The 17,336-nt window shown below is 46.1% G+C and overlaps 1 protein-coding gene across 1 annotated transcript; it reads right to left on the bottom strand.

The window, feature by feature from the left end:
* Window positions 1-679: 679 nt before the first annotated feature.
* On the bottom strand, window positions 680-17,295 carry SLC25A20 (solute carrier family 25 member 20). The gene is made up of 9 exons (XM_069966759.1): window positions 17,101-17,295; window positions 14,633-14,725; window positions 11,891-12,018; window positions 8,451-8,541; window positions 7,734-7,851; window positions 6,694-6,766; window positions 3,425-3,534; window positions 2,631-2,755; window positions 680-1,527 (listed from the first exon to the last, which is right to left on the bottom strand). The coding sequence occupies exons 1-9, from the start codon at window positions 17,206-17,208 to the stop codon at window positions 1,465-1,467; spliced, it is 909 nt and encodes a 302-aa protein (XP_069822860.1). The 5' UTR covers window positions 17,209-17,295; the 3' UTR covers window positions 680-1,464.
* Between the last annotated feature and the right edge of the window lie 41 nt (window positions 17,296-17,336).

Below are 17,336 nucleotides of genomic sequence, written 5' to 3'. Positions count from 1 at the left end.
ACGGAAAAAATATATAAGGTATTATAGGGATCATTTATTAAATGTGCGCCCTGTGTACGTTCGGGAAAAAGGTTAATCATGTTAATGTTAATCATGGCAATATTATATTAGCTCCGGGAGAATTCTGCACCCGCCAAGTCACAGGCCAAACGTCAAATTCATTTATTGGCTGATATGTCCACTTTGACCTGCTGGAAAATTGGCAGTCACACATCTCCCCTATGTAATAAGGCATACTGTAAGAAGCTGAAAGCTGATCGCAAAAAAGGGCCGCAAGACTGTCCAAGCTTTGTGAAGGCTCTGTAAATGAGGGCTTATTTACTGATGGGCTCAGGCTATCTAATACAGCCCTAATAGGTGGAGCGCAGCTGACAAATAATAGCGGAAAAGGGACTGCATAGCTTTGGCACATTGAAACTCTTAATGTGCAAATTTTTTACCCAGGTCCAATAAAAAAATTAAAATTTTGCAAAACAAATATGCACATAGTGAGGCCTTATAGCAAATAAAGCTGCTAAATGGTTCTAGCTTATAAATACAGCCTGATGACTTCTGCCATATACAGTACATTATAACAGCTGCCTTCACAGTCTGTAGGTAACCATATTTTTCTGGCATCGTCACTCATTTTAATGATCATCCGATTCATCGGTATAGAAATAACACACTACAAAAGCTGTGTGATAAGGCAAAGATTTACTGCTGATAGAAATGTCTGTACAAAATAAAATCTCTTCCCCCTTCCCCCAAATGCAGAGATCCAGCGTCAGGATGGGCAAACAATTCATAGGCTATGAGAAGTCGGGATGATATGTACAGGAAGCACTGTGCAATCCTCTGCACCATGTGTCAGATATTTAATACGGGCAGCTGTATACGTTTAGAGGTCGCTCTGCTCAGGTTACCCACAGTATTGATGCAAGGAAAGAATGTGTCCACATATGGGGGAGGGGAGCAGCGCTGGGCACAGGGTGTTGCAAAACAGTGGGGTAAAACTAGGTGTCAGGACAGGTACCAGTCTTCTCTTTTTATGGCTTGTGGTTTGGCAGCTGCAGACTGCTGGACCCTGCAATACAATCTACTATGAGGAAAGAGATATATTGTGTTCAATGCCCTGCGGCGCCAACACCAGCAGAGATTAAGACACAGGTCAGCAGCACCGGATCATTGCCTTATTGATCTACCAGAAAAAAATAAATTGCCTGTAAATTAAGATATAATTCATTGCAGTCCATAAAAATCAAAGCAGCTTGTTACATTCACGAGGAGGATTCTAAATATCTGTGTTTCAAGTTTTTCCGCTTCGGTACCTGGCGGGCACCAGTTATGGAGAAGTCCCGCGGACTGTTCGCCAGGGAACTAAGGCAAGTTGTTACTTCAAGGACAGTTCATTTCTACCCGAAGGTGGCAGCAACTAGAGATGCCAAGAAGTCAGCTGGTTTTTATGTGAAGGTTTCTCCACTCTTACAAGTTTGGTGCAAGCCAGTTCAGGAACTTCATGGCGACTTCAAATCCAAGGAAACATGCCTGAGGATGGGGAGAGACGCAAAATAAATTATTTGTCATTTAGCTCAAAAGAAATAAGCTCTCCTTGAGCCATCCTCCGCTTTCACACTGGTAAAGTCTGGATCCGGCTACCTAGTTTTATCTGGTTCTGGAAAAGCTGGGTGACAGCCTACATGGCTGACATTATAGCGCCTACAAGGTCCCAGAATGACAAACTTGCATAATTAGAGAGAGACCGAGCTGCGGTAAGTACCACTATGTAACTATGATACATCATATAGATTACTGGTAGAACGTTATCTGTCGCCTCGCTTTCCCAGAAATGCATTCAGAACAACATAATATTTCATAATAGGAGAACTTCCTACATTATATTCTTGTTATTTACAGTTCATTGATTAAGAGCTCAGTCTCCATGCTGCACTGACCATCTAGGATTTAAAGATTATTTTCAGCATAGTCATACTGGGAAATCCAATAATCCAGGATTATGAATGGTCTTTTGGGTTTGGTCTGGAAAGCTCTAACGATTTTCAAACTCGATTATATTAATGGTAGAAACATAAATTTAGGTTCTGTTAGAAAATTTAAGGGCCAATAATCTTAAAGCTGGCTGCTTATGTAAAGCTTATAAACAGAAGCTGCTGATATTAAATGAATGTAGGATCTCAGCACTGGTGATATAAAGCAGCGATAATGGGGGCAGTCAATGACCCCAATGATTATGCCCATACATCTTACATGATAAGGTGCCCATACAGTATAAGGCGAACAACAGTATAAGGTGTGTAGTGACCTCCTGACTTTCCAATGAGTGCTGGGCATGCTGGATTTCTGACGCCCGACCCATTTGTTCTAGGACAGAGCTGTCTGGCTGAGGCTTACCCCTTTCCCTCCTCATACGGAACACATGAACGTTCAGCCCTGACAAACATTCATGTGTATGAGGAGGATGGGAGAAAACATTTTGTTCAGCCAACAGTTACTGAAAATGTACTGCCATCTTAACAAAACAGACTTTCTTAATCATGAAATGGCTGATAACAGTGAGGAATAGACTGCATCAAACAGCACAACACAGACTTCCGCCTTCCTGCCCTTTCAAAAGTCAGGCAGCTACTTACAGCGTTGGCTGGGAAGGCTCGGAGCATGACTGCCGTGAAACCTTTATATAGCGATCCGATTCCCTCCTCACGGATTAATTCACGCAACACATCCCTGAACCCATTGGGATATTTTCCTGCTGGAGCTGTCGGAAAGATACATAAATATATGAGACTGTTAGTTACTTATAGGTTCAACCTCTTCAAGGGACCTTACTAGTAACTACCCTTATCTTCATGGTGGTTCATCATTATTTCCTCTACTGAGCTCAGATCTTCATTTATCATCCATTATTTGAACCCAAGAGGTGGTCATGGGAATGCTATTACCCAGTTGCTGATTTAGTTCTACATTTCCAGGAGATATAACAGAGGAACAACAGCAGTGAACACTAAGAAAGGATGCTTCAGCAAGTACATTCAAACACATGCTGCGCAATTTTTCTGCACAGAACTGACCTTTTTATTCTCTTCACATATTTAGTGGATTTAAAGGATAAAAATGATTTAATGCTGGGAGTTTTAGTGTCACCACCACTGAAGTCCCAGGATGCAACTCTGCATCGCCTGTACTGCATAGAAATCTAAAGTCTTTAACTTTTTTTGGGAAGCCACCCAGCTCTGCTGCATTGGCCATGATCAGCACGCAGCCCTGCGGCGTCTAATTCAATTCACAAGAGGCTTGGAAATTATTAGCACTTGAAGAGGTGGAAAAAGAACGAAGAAAGGAAAAAAATATAACAGGGATTTAATGAAATACAACTCTCCCATTAACACGCCTGCCAGCAGATACTCACAGCGAGCCGATCACCCACCTGTCTGGAAACGAGATTTTAGCACGTCTGGGGGAATTGCGACAGCCCAGTTAAAGATTCCAGCCATTCCTCCAGCGAAAAGAATTCGAGGAACACTCAGCTCACTTACACTGTCAGGAGAGGGGGAGGGGAGAAAAAGGAAAAATTGCATATTAACTTATAGCGTAACTTTGGCTGTGCGCCTGTAATATGGCAGATGGGTGACTGAGCTAAGCATAGCATACACAGCAGGAGGTCCCCCTAGTATCACCAGAAGGGGAAGGCTGGATGGTTGCGTCAATGTATCAAGCTACATCTGTAATCATGCCAATAGGTAGAATATATAGTAGTTGGCAAGCAATGTAGATAAACTCCATTATAAACAGTGCTAAGGGAAATGAACTACTAAATAAAGGAAGAACATCCACATAACCACCCACAGACATCCTGGGTAGAAACATCAACTATACAGGTATGTTCACACGTAGGGTATAAGCTGCATGTTTCACATAAGAAGGTCAGGGGGTGTAGTCTGCGACCTTCAGGGTATAAAATCTGTATCTGATGCTTTAGATTTGACACTAAGGATTTCATTTTGTTCAATGATTAAAAGACTAGTAAAGTTAATATACAAATTTTTGACAAATCATAGAAACGTCAAAAGTCTGGGTGTCCAGACCCCCCCCCCCCCTTCCCCGATTGTTAGGGTCCTATTACACGAGGTGATGAAGGCCCAATCAATATAGTAAACAAGCGCAGATCTGATAAATCAGCGCTCGTTTACTGGGCCTATTACACAGGCCGATAATCATTTAGCAAGGGCTGCACGGACATTGTTAGCAATGTCTGTGCAGCCTTTGCAAAAACAATTAATACTACGCCTGTCCACGTTCCCAATGTTCTCCTGCGTTCTGTATGCATCCCGACACCGCGCGCTGCAGCTTCAGAGCAGCCTGTCTGAGCTGACAGGCTGATCAGCCAATCACTGGCCGCAGCGGTCCTAGCCAGTGATTGGTTGAGCAGCCTGTCAGCTCAGACAGGCCGCTCTGAAGCTGAAGCGCATAGTGTCGTGATACATACAGAACGCAGGAGAACATTGGGAATGTGGAAGGTATACATTACCTTCCACATTCCCAATGTTCTCCTGCGCTCTGTATGCATCCCGACACCACGCGCTGCAATCCTCAACTGCGCATTCCTATTACACATAGTGCGCAGTCGGCGGTCGAGATTTTAAGGTTTTCCATCTTGCTGCAATCGATGGGCTCCATTGGAAGTCCATGGAGACTATCTTCTGCAGCCAGACAGCAAGCCCTGAAGTGACGTACTTAGCCTGGCTTCATATCTGATAACTAGAGGGGGTCTGGACACCCAGACCCTGAGAGATCAAAACTTTGACATGTTTCTAGTAAATGTCAAACACTTTTTAAAGCGACAGCCACACTTTAAAGTGACAGTGCCCAGTGTGTACACCACAGGCAAACATACCCTTAGGGTTTCCATCCAGATCAGTGGTGGTCACAGTCTATAAAAATATTCTAACATTTTTGCAGTGAAACAAAGCAAAGGGTCAGTTATCTTTTATAACTGGAGCTCCCCTTGTATGCACGGCCCTAGCAGGAAAGTCCACCCTAATACCACATCTCCAGCTGTGTTTGACGTCACCAAGAAGCTTTGCTGATCTATCTGCTCTCTTTGCAAACTGGTTTGGCTGCTCAGCTGGTCCACAGCGACATGGACGAGAGGCGGGGGTGTTGTGGTTAAGGGGAGGCAATCTAAATAATCCCTGCAGAACAGCAACAGCAGCCGCACAGCTTGTGTGGTTACTAAACAGATTTGCAGCAATATTTTCTTAGCACTGGTAACCAAGCCTTTGTGGTATAGACATATCCACAAGTCTTTATACATATACACACAGAGCAGAATTTGTGATCAGTTTCTAGTGCGAAACGATCACTTTCTAACTGCATTATTTGCAATTCTATGTAAAACCAGAACATAGTGATACTATGGCACCTACTGCTACGCGATCTTAGCTCTGCTGCATCTGTATTTTTAGTCTACCATCACTTTGTCCCCTCCCCCATTTACTAAATACACATCATGCGGTGACACGGGAGGTTATGCATCATGATGGATGACCTGTAATACTTTCCTGATTATAGGGCTTTGCTTTATTTACACCAATTATACATGTGCATACAACAACCGAGACAGGATCCCTTCCCAGACTGCACTGTGTACTTGTCAGACCAGATATTCTGGCTCAGCCCATCCATTCACTGGGGTAAGAAATAAACTGCACTAAATAACATTAATTCCAAAGCGACAATCCCTTATGCTGTGGGCAATGTCCAAGAGGCGGAGAGCGAAGACAAGCCACTGGCTCTGCGGTTTGTATACCTGTGCATGAAGTGTGGTCACCTCAGCAGCAGCGACAGATAAAGCACTGTAAATAGTGTAGGCCAGTTAGCACTCTACACCCCTCCAATTCCTCAAATTATAGCGCTGTGCCTCCATGTGCATTTAACCCCTTGTGATGGGGATAATGCCACACACTGGGCACGCCTCCAGTGCTTCAGGCTATGCCGGTGACCGGGAATAGACCAATGTCGTGCACAGAAACCGGGCCGCGGTTAAAGAAAAAGGGACCGCGGCACTGGCATCCCTGTGCCAGACTATTGATGTAAAAATCATAAAGCACTGTACCTTATGGTACACTCGCTTTAAAAACACTTTCAGCTTTATTCATGTTTTAGGTCATTTTGCTCTAAAGCATTGTTCCTGAGAATATAAGTATATTTCTAATTCACTCAAAAAAATTTGGGCTGTATTTCCAGCTACATGAGGTAGGGAGACTATTACAAATGCCAACCACTGCCTCCCACGAGGTGGCTTTGTCCCTGGCAGGAAGTGAGGGTGGGACATTTTTTATCACAGGTGCACTTTAAAATCAAAGCACATACAGAAAGAATATCCAGTAGGGTCCCTGATACGCTTCAGCCTGGCACTCAGGTCTAAATCATGGATTAAGACACATAATGGGCAATAAAAGGCTAAAGGGGCAACACACTTGTGTGACCACCACTCTGTTAGCTGCTATGGCGGTGACAGAGATCATGTTCAGAAATCTCCATCAGCAAGCCCACTGCCCCTCTATTCAAAAGCTAGGCCCTCCCGCCAATCATATATGTAACACCTATCCTACAGTATGTAACGTTATTGTTTAGATACAAAGATGTCACCACAAATCCCCTACAGACACTGCTATCCACTGGCAGACATATTACCTGTGGCCCTCTGGTGTGAGGATGGTCTTCAGCCATTCATAGGTCATAAAGTACATCCCACTCGCAGGCACATCTAAGATAGACAGAAATGACGTCACTATTTAATCACTCACAAATATACCAAGCTCTACACCTCCCACCCAGCTTTCCTATAGCTCTGAAAGACAAAAGCTGCAATATATTTATCACTAATATATAACACTGCACATATGCCCTTCTGGATTCTTGGAAATCTGAGTGATAACTATTGTGGGATATGTAACAGCTGCCGCTTTCCAATACACAGATATAGCGAATAGAATATTTAAAGATCTGACTAAAGTGAAGCATTAAGACTGACTAAGAATTCTTTTGGCTGTGGTGTGAAATGTGCTTTTACGACACTGAGTTATCAGCAATAGCCGCCATGTTATTTGCAGAATCAACAGTAATGTCAATGTGACTAGAGGTATACTGTGCCCCAGGCCTCAGTGACTCTCAGCAACTGTGTTATACATCAGCTATAATGTGCCTAAATTACACCAATGGGTGCTACCAAAGCCCGCAGTTATATAAATGTTCTTCCATTTCTATAGAAAGTAATTGACCAGAATTTTTTTTAGATCTGAATAGAAGGATTCTGGAAGGTATTCAAATCTGCATGAAGAATACAATTGGTTACAGGGGCTGGTCTGACCTTGAGTCAATTCCTTTACGTCTTCAGTGTGGGATTTGCAGACTTGTGCAGCCGCGACGCTGATTAAGATGTGAAATGTAATCAACATAAAGATTACACAAGGCTCCTGATTATCTCCAGAAGGGGCTGAGGACTCTTATCATGTGAGTACCCCCACAATGAAAGAAGGTGAGATTAGGGGCCCTCCTATATTGACACATCACTGTATATAGTTTATTCTCACTACCCCCACCACATAACTACAGGATGACAAGTCTCCTTCCCTGTAATGTCTCCCCCTAGTGTTATTTGCTGAAATCTGCAGTGTGAAATTCCCCATGTGTCCTCCATCTGACAATATATACAAGTGCTCCACCCAATATACCTCTCATAAGCGTCAGCACAGTTCCTTTGTATACGCCTTTAATCCCAGCTTCTCTATAGATTTGCTTGGCACAGTCCATGGGGCCGGCATATTTCACTTCTCCAGTGGCAGCCTGGATCTGGAAGATGAAGTTATATACTGTATGATCAGGTAACTGGAAACAATAAGCTGCAGTGCATGATCTACTCCATGGGCCACACTCCTGACTTAGTCCATGGAGGGTACAGGAGACACCTCCGTTTAGGCCAGGGGTAGGGAATTTTGGTTCTCCAGCTGTTGCAAAACTACAACTCCCATTATGCTTGGACAGAAAAAGCTAGCGTTTTGGCTGTCCAGACAGGATGGGAGCTGTAGTACTGAAACAGCTGGAGAGCCAAGATTCCAAACCCTGGTTTAGTGGGCACGGTAGGGGAGATACATCATTTTGAGTCAATGAAAAACCATTTAGGGGGCCAAGAAATATGTATGGGATGGTCCAAAGATGTGATATGTCAACAGCTTTTCAGTACTGCACATATAGGTTGCTGTAAAAGTTTATTCTCATTGCTGACTGCAACAGCACCATCTGCTGACCACAGACAGTAATTGCACAAAGGCAATAAAGGGACGAATATCCAGTTTCTAACACCCATAATGCACTACAGCTGTGACACATGTCTATATTTTATTACAGGCACTTTGCATATGCATTTTGTGTTTCTCCTGCGGGCTGCATACCTGTAACAAACACTTTATTCTCTCACCAGGGGCCATGATGGCTGTCGTAAAGACCCCAGATAACATACCGGCTGCAAACAGCTGGGGATACCTTAAAACAAAGAAAAGAAGATTAAATACCCATAGCTGTATGAGAAGGAAGAAAATGGTACCACACAATTCACCTAGTCTGCAAAAGACTGGGCAGAGGTGGAATGGCGGGTGTATGTACAAATACGAGAAACAGACCAACACAATATGTACACTGAGGGCCAGGCACACGTACCTTACACAGGCCAGGCGAGGTAGGGGGTGGCAGGGATGTGCCCCTCTCCAGTATCCAATGCCTAAAAGGGCAGCAATTAAGACACAGAAGAGGGGCCACATTGAGATATTATGACATTAAGAGGGGCCGCTGAAAGATCACAGCATTACGGTCATTCATAGTATTACAGGGGCCCTAAAGTCTTACAGCAGCTGATAAGTATGGGAAGACTTTTAAATAGAAGTAAATTTCAAGTCTATATAATTTTCTTAACCCAGTTGATTTCAAAGAAAAAGGTTTTCGCTGGATAACCCCTTTGATTTCAAACCACCTCTTAACTGGAGACAAGAGTTGTGTTGTCTCTGGAAAAAGTGAACAGGTTTTCCAAACGCTGGATAACCCCTTTAAAGCGACTCTGTACCCACAATCTGACCCCCCCAAACCACTTGTACCTTCGGATAGCTGCTTTTAATCCATGATCTGTCCTGCGGTCCATTTGGCAGGTGATGCAGTTATTGTCCTAAAAAACAACTTTTAAAATTACAGCCCTGTGCCCTACGGGCGTGGCCTGGATTGTGTATGCATTAGGCTAGCACAACCTCTCTGTCCCTCCTACTCGCCCTCCTCATCATTAGGAATGCTCCAGGCAGATTGCCTACTATTCGTCACCTGTGTTAGCCCGGCACATAGGCTGGATTGTTAAAGGAGACCTGTCACCCCCCGTGCCGGGGTGACAGGCTCCCGACCCCCCGTTACAGCCCCCTATACTCACCTGATCCCGCCGGGTCCCGCTTTTGGATCCGGTCGGGTCACGGAGATATCAGCTACCGAAGCCCGGCACGCGCGCTGACAGGAGAGTCCGACGCTCGGAGCATGAATGGGGAGTACGATGCTCTGTCATTCTCTATGGGCATCGGACTCTCCTGTCAGCGCGTGCGCGCCGGGCTTCGGGAGCTGATATCTCCGTGACCCGACCGGAACCAAAAGCGGGACCCGGCGGGATCAGGTGAGTATAGGGGGCTGTAACGGGGGGTCGGGAGCCCGTCACCCAGGCACGGGGGGTGACAGGTCTCCTTTAACAATTCAGCCTATGTGCCGGGCTAACACAGGTGACGAATAGTAGGCAATTTGCCTGGAGCATTCCTAATGATGAGGAGGGCGAGTAGAAGGGACAGAGAGGTTGTGCTAGCCTAATGCATACACGGGGCTGCCAATTTAAAAGCTGTTTTTTAGGACAATAACTGCATCACCTGCCCACGGACCACAGGACAGATCTTGGATTAAAAGCAGCTATCCGAAGGTACAAGAGGTTTGGGGGGGGGGGGGGGAATCAGATTGTGGGTACAGTGTTGCTTTAAGCTGGCAATACACCTTTAATAAATGATAGCTGAATGGTCGTTTGGCCGGCAATTACCTCTCCTGCCCGCTGCCCATCCTCCCCATATACAGGAACGTTCCAGTATTCTCTATAGGGAGGGGTAGGCTGCAGCAAAGCGCTCTGACTGCAGCTTATCTCGCCCGGGACAAAGGGACCAGGCGGTGGTTTTCCATCATGCCCAACATCTTTTAACACCTACATCTGTCAGTGGTTGTTTGGGAAAGCTCCATACACCTTATACCAACCAGCATTGGGTACAGCCGACAAAAGTCTAAGGTATACACCTTTAGGCTATGTTCACACTACGTAAAAGTACGGCCGTTGTAGCCATCGGCAACAACGGACGTACTTTGTGCAGAGGGGAACATAGCCTATTGTTCTATGGGATCCCGGCCGAAGCGTATACACATCGTATACATGCGGCGCCGCAAAGAACTTGCATGTCAGTTTTCTGCGGCCGCAATTCACTGAATTGCGGCCGTAGGAAACCCATGTCAGTTCTCCGTCCGCTAGCTTCATTGTGTCCTATGGGGAGTTCTGATGCGGGCGGATCAGCGGAACACTACGGCCGTAAAGATCATCTGGCCGGTACTGCAGTACTGGCCGGGACGATCTGTGCAGAGACCGGCCGCTACGTGACCCGTCCGGGGTCACGGAATGGCCGGTTGTTCACGTTGTGTGAACATAGCCTCATGGTGGAAACAGACTTCTGCAGCGAGCTGTGGAGTGAAGCACATAACTGTGTGCTTTACCTGGCTATATCCAAACCTTTTTACATGTCTCTAGGAGATGGCAATAGTTATTTTAAACTGACAGTGTTCATTGTACTACTGTCTGATTTCTTCCTGCTGTCAGTGAATAGGAACATCCTACTCCTGCACATCTCACGCAAATGTAATTGCTAATCGTACCCAGTGTACACAATACTCTATGAGCCAAGCACAAAAGGGGAAGAAATAAAAAAAAAATGACTAATTCGGAGACAACATAGCATTATAATAAATGTCGTGAGATCTATAATCTATTACCTAGGACATTCTCTTAGTGTATTTAAGCTACACCCCCTTTCTAGCAAGGTCTCCCCTGCATTCTGAAAAAATAAAAATAAAAAAATGTGGGCCCAAGGCAATCTATGCATGTAATTACTGGCATCCCACATTCTCGGGATAATGGTAAACTGTGGCATGAACCAGACCTCACAGAGATGGACCCCCCCCCCCCCCCCCCCCCAAAAAAAAAAAAAAAAAAAAAAAAAGGAAACACCACAATGGCACAAAATCTGTGTACACGAGGCCCTAGGACATTCTGTCCGCAATTGTGGGCATACTACGTGCCCCCAAAATACTGGCAGGCCCTAATACAGACACAGTTGTGGCATGAATGGGTCTGTGTAATTGCAGACAGCTGTGAATGAACATCTGTAGTGCTGTACATAGCCGAGGGTCTGCAGCCATGGACAGCAGTACGGACATGTGCGCCAGACCTGAGACTGTGTTCACTATTTTGGTCAGTAATTGGAACCAAAACACAGAAAAACTTTAATAGAAAAATTTCCTACTTCTAGTTTGGTCAAAGAATATTAACCAAATACTTAGTGTGAACCCAGGATTATAGTAAGTCTGTGTATTTGTATACGTACGAATATGAGATGCCCAAGTTGGCATCACCCAAGGCGTCTCAGCTGCCATCACCACTGGAGAATAACCAGCAGCACACGTGGTAATGATGATGAGAAGCTGCTATTTAGCAAGAAATCCTGTGAACTAACAGACAGTGATTTACCCCAAAAGACCGAGAATAAAGGAGTCTGTGTCTTACGTGAGAACTTCTTCTGGATGTTTCTGCTGGAGTTTCTTTCCAAGACCAAAGCCGAAGAAACAAACTGCAAACATTGGGGTAACCCCGATGATGGGAGCTGCCATCCCCTTGTAAAGACCTTTGACGCCCTGCAGCACAGACAGTAAGAAGTGAGGTTACTTCTCTGCGTTTCTGCTGGATAACACTTGTCTAGTATAGACATCATGGAGGTCACCTTGTAGCCTCAGTGCAGATTAGGTGTTTGCTGGCGACCCACAGAGATATCTTTCCAACCTTATAAGATAACATGTCTGTTCAGCTAGGTGGAATGAGACAGTAGATACAAGCCACTGGGAAGCTTTCCTGTTATACATGTTGTAGGTTAGGGTATGCCCACACTATGGAATCTCGGCAGATCACCCGGCCAGGCACTGGTCCCATAAGCTTCATTCTATGGCTTGGCAGATTCTGCTGCCCGCGCGAAGAATGAGCAAATTAATTATTTGGGCGGATGTCGGAATCTTCCAAACCATAAAATTAAGCTTATGGGACCAGTGGAGATGCGCGCCGCCGCAAGCTGCGGGATCCGCTGGGATTCCGTAGTGTGGACCCTAAAGTAGCGAACAATGGGGGGAGATTTATTAAACATGGTGTGAAGTGAAACTGGCTCAGTTGCCCCTAGCAACCAATCAGATTCCACCTTTCATTCCTCACAGACTGGAAAATGAAAGGTGGAATCTGATTGGTTGCTAGGGACAACTGAGCCAGTTTCACTTTACACCATGTTTGATAAATCTCCCACAATATGTCTACATTATAGCTCCTTTATAGTCATAGTTTATAATAAAGGTTTGTCACCTAACTTCCCCAATAAAGACACCAACAAAGTTGGGTGCCAATCCTAAGGAAACTGCAACACCAGCAGTTGTCACACAGCTTTCCCAGCTGGGTTAGATTACCTGTAAGAATAACTATGCTTTATGTGACAGTGTAAAGTGATAGCATTTACATGATTTCTCATAGAGCTTTGCCAGTCAGGGCACTGGGACAGCTGGGTGTAAACCTCAGGGAGAGGTGTAAATGTAGCAGACAATGCAGGAGAACAGATGGATAGGAGGAAGAATGCTGCCCTGTAGTTCCAGTAAGACTGGTCAGTCGCAGTAGACAACCCCCTCCCCAGTTATGGATGCAATTTTTAACTTTGCAGAATTTTTTACTTTTGCAGACTTTTTACTTTTACACACTAGTGAAATTGTACAGAACATATAACCTCAGAATGGTGTAGATATAGTACATTATTTTCCTTGCATGTAACCTCTATTTAAAGGGATTATTGAATGCATTAAAATAACAACCAAGCAGTGACAAACCTCACCGATTCCTGCTGATCACCCATTCAGGCTCTGGTCAGCACCCCAGTCTTCCTTCTAGAGCTGATCAAAAGCATCAGAGGTCACAGGTCGTACTCCTGGCATCACTGCTGGCCAGCAGTAAGGCCTGTAACCACTGATGCTTTGATCAACTGGATGCAGTGGTCGTGTAATGCGTGCTCCAAGGGGATAAGCGGGGTGCCAACCAGAGCCTAAATGAGTAATCAGAGTGGGGTCAGCAGGTTAAGTAACCATTTAAATCCATTTGGGGCCCTTTTCTCCAAACAATGTCTGTATTATAATGTTATCTTCTCTACAGGGTATGGTATAGTTTTCCCTTCTCCTGCAACTGATGAGCAGCAAGAGTTTTTCACAGTGTCTTTCACATGGCCACTTTCTTCCAGAGACAACAGAACATGACTTGAGTTTAGGTGTGATTTGCAATTAGGCTCCGTTCACTTCAATAGAACTGAGTTGCAGAACCTGCACCCAAACAGGAGACAAGAGCGGTGTGGTCTCTGGAAGAGAGCGTCCATGTTTTTCTAATGCTGGATAACACGTTTGAGGTCCCTTAACACGATGTGCGGCCACAAACAAGTGCCGATCAGCAAGGTCAGCACTCATTTGCAGTCCCAAGGCACGATTAACTGTGTGGCTGGTCCGCAGGAATTATCCCTTTATCATTCCTGCAGCCATTTCACACAGAGATGTGAGGACGATAACCATGATTTTACCGGCCACACAAAAGATCCAATCATCTGAGGAGTAAATATCTGCTGGCTTTACACACGCCGATTATTGGGTAAAATAGAGTTCCTAGGAACAACTGTTCACAATAATTGCCTCATAAAAATTACTTTACACAGAGCGATCATCTGTGAAATGAGGCAAATATTCCCCCTCCCCAAATAGAGCCAGCAAGCTTGTCAATAATCTGCCGTTGACTGCATATCTCTCCATGTAATAGGAGACAATGAATTACATGGTGGGACCCCTGCCCAACATGTGCCCTCAGTATCAGGCAGTCAGGGCTCCACAAACAATTGCTAAATTGTCTCCCGGCTCCTTACTTTTATCATTTGTCACCTATTACACAGAGTGATGTGCGGTCGGAGAATGTCAATTTTTAAACCTGTCAAAACTATGACTAGCCGATAAATAAGTGTTTGCTCGCTTATCAGCTAATTGCTAAACCTATTCTACAGCGCAATTATTGTTCTATATGACCCATAATTGCTCCATGTAACAGAGTCCTAACCTACTGGAGCAGTAATCGCGTGGAACCACTCCTACATGGCCTATAGTAATATAATTAGGTTATGTAATGTGTTGGTCTGTAAGGTCTGGGCCCAGAGATAGGAGCAGAGGCCCCCACAATGCCAGATGACAATACCTCATTTACTAATGTCTTCTTAAAACAGTCAAAGGTTCCTGAATACAAGGGAAGCTGCCCCGGGCCCGGCTTTGGTTGCGTCTGAATCCGAACCTACAATATAGAATACAAAATATAACAATATCCAGGTGGCAGATAATAAAAATTGAAGCACTTAATTTCTGCACCATTTACGATCTATGTGAAAGAAACCATAGTCATCTTCTTCTGAGAAAGCTGGGTGGCAAACAATATGGCAAGTACAGCCTCTCGCAGCTTCTCAAGATCCTAAAAGGTGAAGCCGCCTAGTTATGCTCATACAGGGTAGGCACTTAGCTGTCATGTGAGAGCCATAGAAGCCATAAAGGTTGTCACTAGGGATGAGCGCATTTAAAGTACTAGCAAAGCCTGCAGCCTTTGAACTCCATGCCGCTCCATTCCGGGTGCCTGAGAAAGCTGGATCCAGCCCTGGGAGACTTCTTACGCGGTGCGGCATGGAGTGGCACGGAGTTCAGTCTTGTGAAGCGCTTAGTTAATACTGTAAATGCGCTCATCCCTAGTTGTCACCAAGTGTTCCCAGACACAAACCTGAGAATGACAGCAAAGAATAAAAAGTGGCAAAGAATGGAAATAAGGTATATAAGCTCCAATGTGAAACCAATAATGCGGCATATACTGTAACTGCAGTGTCTGAAATCCTGATCTTTACCACTGTAACCTTTTACCTAAAAACTTGAGAACACGAGCACCCCCTGCAGGTCAGTGTGCTGGAGTCACCTTTATGCAAGTTTTCTCAAGGCCACAGTGCTAGTCAGCTGTCTGTGTAACCAAATATGAGCAGCACAATGTCTGAGCACACAGAGCGCGCTGTCACCATGTGGAGCATACACCACTCCCTCTCCTTATTCCTTACTCTATATTTTTTAAAAATTCTGGAGGAGCACCCCACTTACAGCAAGGACTCTTAATTCTGCACAGCACATTGCTGACTGCCACCTTCCACAGAGCACCCCACATTTACTGAGGACTCCTCAATCTGCAGAGCACCCCATGTTTCATGAGGACTCCTCCATCTGCGGAGTACCCCATGTGCACCCATGACTGATGTTCTGCAGAGCCCCCTACTGAACACACCACCTTCCGCCGAGCACCCCACGGATCACTGCCACCTTCTGCCAAGCGCCCCACTGATCACTGCCACCTTCTGCCAAGCGCCCCACGGATCACTGCCACCTTCTGCAGAGCGCCCCACTGATCACTGCCACCTTCTGCAGAGCACCCCACTAAACACTACCACCTTCTGCAAAGCACCCCACTAAACACCGCCACCTTCTGCAAAGCACCCCACTAAACTCCACCACCTTCTGCAAAGCGCTCCACTAAACACCACCACCTTCTGCAGAGCACCCCACTAAACACCACCCCCTTCTGCAGAGCACCCCACTCATTTTGAATATTGCCAACACCTCTCCCCTAAGCACCCCACATGCAATGAGCACTGCTCCACCACCATCTGCAGAGCTCCAAGTGACGACAGCCACCATCTGCTGAGCACTTCAGTTACTGAGCACCTCAATCACCTACAGAGTTCACTCAGCACCCCACTCACACTGAGCGCTCAGCCCGCTTCTGCAGAGCACCCCACTCACACTGAGCTCTCAGCCAGCTTCTGCAGAGCACCCACACAGCACCCCACTCACACTGAGCTCTAAGCCAGCTTCTGCAGAGCACCCACTCACTCAGCACCCACACTGAGCTCTCAGCCAGCATCTGCAGAGCACCCACACTCACACTGAGCTCTCAGCCAGCTTCTGCAGAGCACCCACACTCACACTGAGCTCTCAGCCAGCTTCTGCAGAGCACCCCACTCACACTGAGCTCTCAGCCAGCTTCTGCAGAGTACCCCACTCACACTGAGCTCTCAGCCAGCTTCTGCAGAGCACCCACACTCACACTGAGCTCTCAGCCAGCTTCTGCAGAGCACCCACACTCACACTGAGCTCTCAGCCAGCTTCTGCAGAGCACCCACACAGCACCCCACTCACACTGAGCTCTCAGCCCGCTTCTGCAGAGCACCCACACTCACACTGAGCTCTCAGCCAGCTTCTGCAGAGCACCCACACTCACAGAGCACCCCACTCACACTGAGCTCTCAGCCATTCTCCAGAGCCCCCTAACCCTACTTCCCCCACTCTGACATCCCCCAGTCACCCATTACAGCAGTGTCCTTACACCTGGTCCCACACTGTACAGCAGTAGGGGTGTAAGAGTGAAGGAGAGGGCTACACGGTATAACTGGGTGCCAGAAAGTGGTGGGGTTATACCGTGTAGCCCTCTCCCTCACTCTCACATCCCCCACAGCTGTATATAAGGATATACTCTCATGTGCATCAGATCAGCTGCACGGACATCCCCAGCAGCAGGTTGTTACAAGCAGGACCCCCTGACAGACCAGCCCAGGGGTCACTACGGGTCCCCGCAGCGCTCACTTTTATCGTGTCCAGGGGATGGCCGGCAAATACCAGACACACTCCCCCGAAGCCACCCGCGAAGAAGTTCTTCAAGGGGCTGATCGCTTGCTGCTTCTTCTCAGACATGATGACTGCAGAGTAAGCCGGGACACCGGACAGTGACAGCCGCCAACCACACTCCGGCCAAGGTTTACACCCGCGACCTTTGCCCTACTTTACAATACAAATAAACCGACCAATCACAACAGTTACTG

This window comes from Dendropsophus ebraccatus, chromosome 4 (assembly GCF_027789765.1).
Source record: "Dendropsophus ebraccatus isolate aDenEbr1 chromosome 4, aDenEbr1.pat, whole genome shotgun sequence".
NCBI lineage: Eukaryota > Metazoa > Chordata > Amphibia > Anura > Hylidae > Dendropsophus > Dendropsophus ebraccatus.
This window is presented reverse-complemented; position numbering and strand designations above follow the sequence as displayed.

Coding starts and splice junctions, on each gene's coding strand:
- SLC25A20 (XM_069966759.1), bottom strand. CDS start 17,208: ATGTCTGAGAAGAAGCAGCAAGCGATCAGCCCCTTGAAGAACTTCTTC. Junction 12,019..14,632: donor AGAAGACATTAGTAAATGAG/GTATTGTCATCT, acceptor TCTGTGCTGCAG/GGCGTCAAAGGTCTTTACAA. Junction 6,767..7,733: donor TGTGCTGACGCTTATGAGAG/GTATATTGGGTG, acceptor TGTCTATCTTAG/ATGTGCCTGCGAGTGGGATG.